Genomic DNA, 9,345 nt, shown 5'->3' on the forward strand with positions numbered 1-9,345 from the left:
GCTGAAACTGTACACCCTTTCAGCGTAACTTTATATTTCTTTGTCCCCTCAATTCTTGCCAACCACCCTTGTACTCTCTCGTCTATGAATTTGACTATTTTAGAAACTCATTTAAATGGAATCAGAAACTATTTGTGTGTGTTTTCCTTTGTTGTTAAGACTGGCTTATATCTCGTGGAATAATGTCCTCTGGGTTTATTCACGTTGCTGCCAATGGCAGGATTCCCTTCGTTTTTCAAGGGGAATGCAAGTCCACTGAATGCACGTACCACCTTTTCTTTATGCACTCACCTGTCCCTGGACACAGGGGCTGTTTCTCCAGGTCTGTGTTATTATGAGCAATGCAGCAATGATCAGGGCCGTGCACTGATCTCCTGCAGATCCTGATTTCATTCCCTTGGGGTGTAGACCCAAAAGTGCGATGGGTGTGTCGTAGGGTTGTTCTATTTGTAATACTGGGAGGAACCTCAATGCTGTTTTCCACGATGACTGCACCATTTTGCATGCCCACTAACAGTGTAGAAAGGATCCAATGTTTTCACATCCTCGCCAACACATTATCTTTTCTACTTTTGAATAATACAGTCTAACGGGTGTTGGGCAGTATTCCACTGTCCTTTTGATTGTTATTTCCTTGGTGATTTGTGCTGTTGAGCATCTTTTCAAAGGTCTGTTGGTCATTTGTATGTCTTCTTTGTATAAATTTCTTTTTTTTCAGTCGTTTTCCCTTCTTTAATCGGGTCCTTTCCTTTTTCTTTCTTTTTATACTGAAGTTTTGGTATGTCATATATATATATTGGATAGTAGGCTTCCAAGTGTTTTCTCCTGTTCTGTGGGTGCTTTGCCATTGGGTTGATTGTTGAAGAGACTCCCCTTCTTCCATGGTGTGTTCTTGGCACCGTTCTTGAAAATCATTTGGTCATATATGTGTGTCTGGGAATTTTGTCTTCTGTTCCACCGAACAATGTGTCTGTCTTTACACCAGCGGCATACTGTTTTCTGTAGATTCCTGTAGCATTGTCATGTGTGTTGAAGCCAAAAAGTATGGAGCTTCTGTCTTTGTTCTTCCTTCTCAAGATGCTTTTGGCTACAGGGGTCCTTTGTGGTTCCATAAGCATTTTATGATTTGTTTTTTTCTATCTCTGTAGAAATGACATTGAGCTTTTCATAGGAGTTGTGCTGAATCGGCAGACCCCATTGAGTTGTATTTGAATGGTAACGATATTAAGCCTTCCAAGCCAGGATCACCGCACATCATTCAGAGTCTGTGTCCTTTTTAATTGTTGCAGCAGTGCTGTGTAGTTTTCATCGTACAAGTCGTTCACCCTCTTAGGGGTCTTTGCCACTGCCTTCCTCCTGCTCTAATCCAGTGTTCAGGTGGATGAAGAGGGGATTCCTGAGGACAGCAAAGTGGCCCCGACCACCACTCTGATTCCGTCTAGCAGAGGTGTGCCAGCCCTGCTGGTCTCCTCCGCTTGTAGTTGGGAATCCTTTAATAGCTGGTGTTGACCTTACTGTTTGACTGTCCCCAGAGTCTGAAGAAGCACCTGGCACATGTACAGGAGTCCTTGAAGTTCCTACGAGTGAATGATCAGTTCAGGCCTGCGAGTGACTCTGCAGGAACAATCTGGGGAGGGGAGGATACGCCTTCCACATCTTTCAGTTCTAGCTTTGGCCGATCCGTTGGGGGAGCCAGTGGCCAGCTGTGACTCTTTTTAGTTTGTTTCACTTGATCATTTATTAACTCGATGAATTAAAAGAAAATACATATCCAGTTGCGCAGTCACAGGAGCCACACTCAAGTTTGTATATAACAGTTCCAATTTCAGGTTGAAAGTTTGGAGGGGAGACCAATTGTGGGCCAGTGGGAACAAGAAGGTGATTCCTTCAGCTATCACTGACTGGAAGGTTGGCATCTGTGACCAATGCCTCGTTGAAGGGCTCTGACCTCACAGAGTCCATGGATGACCTGAGAACCTACAGAAAAGATCAGGGTGATGCTCTGTGTCTTCCCATAGTCTCAATTGGAGGAGGCCGAATGGGGGAGACAGACACTCTTTCTAATAAATGTATTGCTCATCTTTCTGTTTGCAAAGATTGGCCGGTGGAGAATTTCTCTGACGCTGGCAGTGAGGAAGAAGATTCTACGCTTTACTACAAAGACTCAGGTCAGATCTAATGGGAGAGGCTACCTGCGACCGGTTGGGTGTCACCTGATGCTTTGAAGACTGACGAAGGCACATATGGAATCAGAGACGAAAAGGAAATGTGTGGAAGTCTGATTTGTTCCTTTGCTATATGAATGAGGTCTTAGAAAAAGGAATTGTGTCCATGGGCTCTGAGTGTGCTGCGGCTGACATCAACATTTTGTGCTTTGCTATTTAAAAATTATTTTTCCCACAGAACCAGCCAAATCTCAGAGCATGTCTGTTTTTTTTGTGTGTGTGTTTGTTTGTTTTTTCATGTTTCATTTACAGCTGACATTCAGCATTATTTTACATTAGTTTCAGGTGAACTACATAGCGTGAGACCTTTATATAATTTATGAAGTGATCACCCTGGTTTCGCTAGTACCTGCCTGGCACCATACGTAATTATTAGAGCATTATTGACTAGATTCCCTACGCTGTACTTCACATCCTCGTGACTGTTTTGTAATCAGCATTTTGTACGTCTTAAAGCCTTTACCTGTTTCACCCAGCTCCCAGCCCCCTCCCTTCTGGCAACCATCACTTTGTTCTCTGTCCCTATCAGTCTGTGTCCGTTTTATTATTTTTTCTTGAGATTCCACATACAAGTGAGATCATGCGGTATTTGCCTTTCTCTGTTTGACCCATATTCCTTAGAATAATACCGTCTAAGTCTGTCCATGTTGTCACAAATGGTAACATTTTTTTCTGGCCAAGTTGTGTTCCATTTTATATATGTGTCACCTGTGGTTGTTTGTGGTTGTTTTTGTTGTTGTTGACGATGTTTTTCTGGTTTTGATCCAGTTGTCTACTGAATGGCAACTAGGCTGCTACCCTATTGGGGCTGTTGTACATAGAGCTGAGGTAGACACATGGGTGCATATCTCTTTTGAAATTCGTGTTTTGGATTTCGTCAGATAAATACCCAGAAGGGGAATTGCTGGGTAATAAGCCAGTTCTATTTTTAATGTTTTCAGGAACCTCAGAATTGTTTTCCATAGCGCCTGCACCAGTTTTCAATCTCAGCTACAGCACGGGAGGATTCCCGTTTCTTCACATCCTGGCCAACATTTCCTGTTTGTTGAATCATTCTGTGCTGTAGCCATTCTGACAGGTGTGAGTTGATTTCTCATTGTGATTTTGATTTGCAGGTTTTCTCATGATTAGTGACTTTGAGCATCTTTCATATGCCCATTGTCCACGTGTATGTCTTCTTTTGAGAAACATCTTAAGTTTTTCTGCCCATTTCTTAATTGGATTCTTGGTCGTTTGGGTATTGAGTTCTAGGAGCTCTTTATTTATTTGAATGATAACCTCTTATCAGATATTATGGTGACTATCTTTGCAATTCAGTTGTTTGTCTTTTCATTTTGTGGGTGGTTTCCTTTGGCATGCAAAAGCTTTTTAGTTTGATGGTGTCCCGTGTGTGTGTGTGTGTGTGTGTGTGTGTGTGTGTGTGTGTTCCTTACCCCAGGAGATATATGTCACTAAGAGCAATGTCAGAGTCTTTACTGCCTATATTTTGTTCTAGGACTTGATGGTTTCAGTGTCTTACATTTACATCTTTAATTCACTTTTAGTTTATTCTTGTATAGGGAGTAATAAGGTGGTGCAGGTTCATGGTTTGGCACTTATCTGTCCAATTTTCCAAACACTATTTATTAAATACACTGTCTTTGCCTCATTGTTGCTTCCCTGCTCGTACATTACATGACCATGTGGACGTGGCTGTATGTCTCGGCCCTCTCTTTACTTTCACAGGTCGATGTGACTGTTTTTACATCAGTACCATTCTGTGTGGATCACTGTTCCTTTGTCATGTGTTTTGAAGCCAGGAAGTTTGGACTCTGTCTCTTTGTTCTTCACTCTGGACACCGTTTTGACTAACCACGTGCTTTGTGGCTCCACATGTATTGTAGTATGTTTTTCTCTTTCTATTCTGTACAAATCACATAGGGCTTTTGATAGGTCTTGCACTGAATCTGTAGATCACTTTGGGTCATACTGAAAAAGTAACATTATTAAGTCTTCCAACCCATGAACACAGTGTGTCATTTCAAGTATTTGTGTCTTTCTGAAATTCTTTCAGCAATGTTTTCCAGTTATCATTGAACAAGTCGTTCACCCACTTAGAGGTCTTTGCCACTGCCTCCCTCAGCTCCACTTCAGAGTTAGGGGTGAGAAGTGTGGGCTTCAGAAGACAGGGAAGTGCCCTCACCCAACACGCTGACTGTGTCTCACACAGGTGTGCCAGCCATGCTCTCAGCTTTGTCTGCAGGGGGGCCCCCTCCTGGGGATCCTTTAGGATCTGGTTTTGACCTTACACTTTGAGTATCCCCAGAGCCTGAAGTAGCACTTGACACATGCACACAAGTCCTTGAACTTCCTGAAAGGAAATGATCAGATCAGACCCAAAAACCTCTCTGATGGAACAAGCTGGGGAGGGGAGGGCACACCTTCCACACCTTTCAGTTCTAGAGATGGGCTATCCATCGCAACAGCCAGTGGCCCAGTGTGACTCTTTTTAATTTGTTTCCACTTGATCATTAATTAATGATGTGAGTTCAAATAAATTAAAACGCCCAACTGCTCAGTCATGCATCCCACACTCAAGTTTATACATAAGAGCTGCAGTTTCCGGTTGATGAGTTTGGAGAGGGAGCAACTTTGGGCCAGTGGCAGTGAGTAGTTGAAAGGTAATTCCTGCAGCATCTGCCTGGTTGTAGAAATGGCATCTGTGACCAACGTCTTGTTGAAGGGCTCTGACCCCACAGAGCCCACGGAAGGTCTGAGAACCTGGAGGAAATATCGTGGTAATGCTCTATGACTCTCAACAGCCTCCAGTGGAGGAGGGGGAGGTGAAGGAAGTCTTTCTAATAACTTTATTGCTTATGTTTCTGTTTGTAAAGACTGGCTGGTGGAAAGCTTCTCAGACCCCGACAGTGATGACGAAGACTTTACACGTAGGTACCAACACTCAGGTTGAGCGAATGGGAGAGGGAGTGTCCTTGGGACCAGTTGTGATAGGTTAGGTACAGAGATAGCAATGAGCAGGGGAAGGAGCGAGCTAGACCAGGTTAGAAAGCCCCTGGCTGTATTTCCTACTTAGGTCAAGGCCCCTTGCAGCTGCACTCACTTAGGTCTCCAGTGTCTTACTGGCTCAGCAGGATTCCAGGCTCTCACATGCAACTGAAGCAAAGGATGTGTTGTTAGAAGCGAGAGAGAGAGAGAGAGAGAGAGAGAGAGAGAGAGAGAGAGAGAGAGAGAGAGAGACCATCCTGCTTATCAGAATGTACACCATGCTTCTCCGTGTATTGTAATGAGCTCAGACAACCTTGGGAGCAAGAAGGGAGTATGAGGCACTCCAGCCAAGAAAATGAGAGGTACAGGAGAGGGCAGGGGGGAGACAGTTCAACACACAGAAATAGAAGCTCTCACACAAAGTAAGGAGGGTCTGTTTCCCTCTCTTGGGTCGGCCTGCTCCATGCCGGACCATGCTTGCTTTCACTAATAAACTTCTTGTTGTTCTATGCTGCACAAACTCTCTCTCTTGACTGAATTCTTTCCTTCTAGAAGACCAAAGAAGTGAGGAGCAACGTCATTGCCCGTAACAGATTTCTGGTGTTGTGACTCAGATCCACTGGATTCAAGGTACTTTTCTTTCTTTCTTGTTTCTCTAACTCCTTTCTGTGGCCGAGACACCATCTGCCACACAATTTGGTGGGCCCGGGATGGACCTTTAAAAGGCTCTAAGGCATCTTCTACCTTAAAGAAGTCTCCAGTGGGAAAATGACTCAGTTGAGGTCTGGGACATGAGGCTTAAGTCCCACTGGGCACAAGACAAAATCCGCGAGCTGACCACGAACTCGGTTCACAAACACACCACCCCCTCCCGGCAGCAATACCTGAAGTGTGGCCACAAGGTGGCTCAGCCCTCTGTCTTTGACTTTCTCACTTGGCTCTTGGCCTTCCCTCCTCCTTTAGGGAAGTCTCAAATTGCATTCACTGTCTGCTTTCTCTCAGACACTGCTCCCTTCACCCACTCTCTCCACCTTCTTCCATTGCCGTGACGAAACCACTCCGGGAAGGCCTTTGCCACATCGAGTGCATGGGTCAGGCTCCTAAACACTGCCAGAGCCCCTGCTGCTTAAAGACTCCCAAGATAGGATGAATGAGTCACGGATTGGGGAAGACAGGTAACAGGCACCCTGCCAGTCTAAAGAAAATACCCCTGCAGTGAGGCACACCGTCCACAAGCACACAGTTCTCCCTCCCCACGGCAATTCCCATGATGGGAATAGTACAGCCTCCCAGGAGTGGGTATCTTCCACCTTGTCTCCACCCCACATCAGACACCCTATTTACTTCCAGCCTTCCTTCTGCCACAGAAATGAAAGCTCTCTCTCTCTCTCTCTCTCTCTCTCTCTCTCTCTCTCTCTCTCTCTCTCTCTCTCTCCTCTTCCCCTTACAGTCCACGTGGAATGGCTCAAAATGAGTGAGAGTGATGGCTTTGAGGAGCTCTGTGCTTACTTAGCTTCCCTTAAGCTCGTACCAAGGACCCCAGGATGTACCTTTCTTCTTTTGGGCTCACAAAACAGTGTTCTCTACTTCCGTGAACTCCTCCGGCACCTCTGGGGACTGGGGACTTTAGACTTATGTCTCCAAGTAGCCCACTCTTTCTGGACCACTTCTCCTGTTGTGTCTGTGCTATCCCTAATGTTGGGAGCCCACCGCCCTTTGACTGGCACTGGCAGAAACACCTCTGCCCAGAGTCCAGCCCACTCATCTGGGATTCAGCTTCCTGTGCCACTGTCTGTCTTCTTTTCCCTGGGCTCAGTCAGATTCCTCAGATTGTGGACCAGTGTGGTCCAGAACTGGACAAATACTGACATTGATGGCAAGGACAGATCTCTCTTTTACCTCCTGAATGATCAGGTTGACCAATTTTAATAGCCCATTCAGGGATAGGCTCTTAGGGTCATTATAGATAGGATAAACTCTGAGATCTGGACGGATAACCAAAGGTGGGATGGCTACAAAGTAGCCAAAAGATCTAGGGTCCATCTAAGAGTTCAGAGCAACAGTTGCTTTGAGGGCCGTTGCGTCAACCCGCTCAGAGGAACATGAAAGGGGAAAGGGACAAAGATGATACCCACCGTTTCACCTCTCCTCAATACAAGGGCGGGGGGAAGATGGAGGGGAGGCTTTCTCGCAAGCGTGAGGTGTGGTTTGCGTTAAGTCCATAGCCTAGGGGCACACGAGGGCAAACACGTGGTCAGGATATGCATAATTTCATAGCTTCAGGGATGGCAACAGGCCCGTCCCACGGTCTGAGAGGGGTATACTTTGCTTAGGAAGTGTTTCGGAGATGGGGTATAGAGAGGGGATGCCCTAACTCCTGCCTCTGAGTGTGTCTTTTCTTATAGATGGGTGACAAGGACGCTGTCCCTCAGGAATCCCCAACAGTGGTATTCTGCTATATTGGAACAAATTTGACCCTGAGACATTAAAGAAGAGGAGGCTCATCTTTCTCTACAATACGACTTGGCCTCAGTATAAATTAGCGGATGGAGAAAGCGGACCTGAAAATGAAAGTCTACAGCATAACGCCATCTTACAATCGGACCTCTTCTGACACAAACTAGAAAAGTGGACAAAAGTACCATATGTCCAGGTCTTTATGGACCTCAGTGATCACTCAGACCTCTGTAGCTCCTGTAAGACAGACCCTTCAGTAGGTCGAGCCCCATTAACTCGTCCACAGAGAGGTCCTGATATCAGGGACGGCCCAGCAGACATCCCCCTGCCCCCTCCTCTTAAAGGACTAGGAGACACGGCCCCTCCTAACTGCCCCTCCTCAGACCCAAAGGGCCTTCACCTCCATGCCCGGGGTACCCTGGTGCCCCCACATTTTGTCTTCCCCAGGAGGTAAGTGGAGGCCTAACAGGCAGCTCTAGGAGAGTGTGGGTCCCCTTCTCCACACAGGACTTCCTCCAGATAAAGACAGACCTAGGGGGCTAATCCAATGACCCTGAAACATAAATCAATGGGTTTCAGAGGCCCACTCTTACTTTGGACGTCACCTAGAGAGATGTACATGTCATCACGTGACAAAGTCTCTCCAAGGCAGAAAATGACGCAATTATAGAGACTGCCATTTGTTACACAGTCAGTGTCTGACTAACTCTAAATCTAGTATGACTAAGCCTAATAATTATCCAACAGGGCAACTGGCTAAACCCAGCACTGACCCCAACAGGGACTATAATTTCCCAGAAGGAGCTTGGCAGTGAAATCCTCTAGGTCTTTGTTTAACTGAGGGCGTAGGACAAAGAATGATTAAGAAACTAATTACCAGAAGCTAGCTAACGTTAGCAAAAGCCCCTATGAGAATGCCCCCCGCCCCCCGTTTTTCTGACTTACTCAGAGAGAGGCTCTCACAATTTTCAAATGTAGATCCTGACTCTCCTGAAGGAGAGTTAATACTCAAAGACGGGTTCATTACTCATTCTGACCCAGACATCAGGAGGAAGTTATAGAGTCTAGCAGTAGGTGCCAGCACTCTTCTGAGGGAGCTGCTTAACATAGCCTCCTTGGTCCTTTGCAGTCAGGACCAAGAGAAGGAGGAAAAGGTCAGGGAGAGAGAACAGGAGAAAGAAAAGCAAAGGAATAAGAGCTAGGCTCAATTATTGTCTGCTTTACAAGTCCAAAAGCCAACTCCACGTCACCCAGGGAAGATCTCTCCAAGAAAGTGTTACAACTGAAGAAAGACCAGACTCGGGCAATGCGGATGCCCTGAGGAGAAAAAGCCACGGACACCATGTCCCAACTGCAAGAAGTTCAGCCACCAAGGAAAAGACTGCCTGGAGGGCTGAAGGACCACCCCGTCAGACTCCCATCTCATCGTGGTCTTGAACTGAAAGGGCCCAAAGCTCCCTCCAGCTCCGGACTCACCATTGAGGGGACAGACCCTAGGGTGACCTTCGACATGGCGGGTAGGACCATCAATTTGCTATTTGATACGAAAGCCGCCTTTTCCACTGTGAACCCTTTGTCCGGTGCACTCTCTCTCAAATCCTGCTAAGTAATTGGGGTCGAGGGAATGTCCATAACCGAGAGATTTACTCCTCCTCTATGTTGTTCGTGGGGGGAAGCT

At 46.2% G+C, this 9,345-nt stretch overlaps 1 protein-coding gene across 1 annotated transcript in view; it reads left to right on the forward strand.

Annotated features, from left to right (window-relative positions):
- Positions 1 to 8,988, forward strand: part of LOC148756424 (ankyrin repeat domain-containing protein 26-like) — a 122,894-nt gene extending 113,906 nt beyond the window's left edge. The window contains exons 25-27 of the mRNA XM_088788969.1: positions 5,099 to 5,152; positions 8,012 to 8,117; positions 8,895 to 8,988. Coding sequence (XP_088645095.1) covers positions 5,099 to 5,152; positions 8,012 to 8,117; positions 8,895 to 8,988 — 254 coding nt within the window. The remainder of the gene's footprint in view (positions 1 to 5,098; positions 5,153 to 8,011; positions 8,118 to 8,894) is intronic.
- Positions 8,989 to 9,345: the final 357 nt, after the last annotated feature.

The sequence above is a fragment of the Rhinolophus sinicus genome, chromosome 12, assembly GCF_057876585.1.
Source record: "Rhinolophus sinicus isolate RSI-liver-muscle chromosome 12, RSI-T2T, whole genome shotgun sequence".
Lineage (NCBI taxonomy): Eukaryota > Metazoa > Chordata > Mammalia > Chiroptera > Rhinolophidae > Rhinolophus > Rhinolophus sinicus.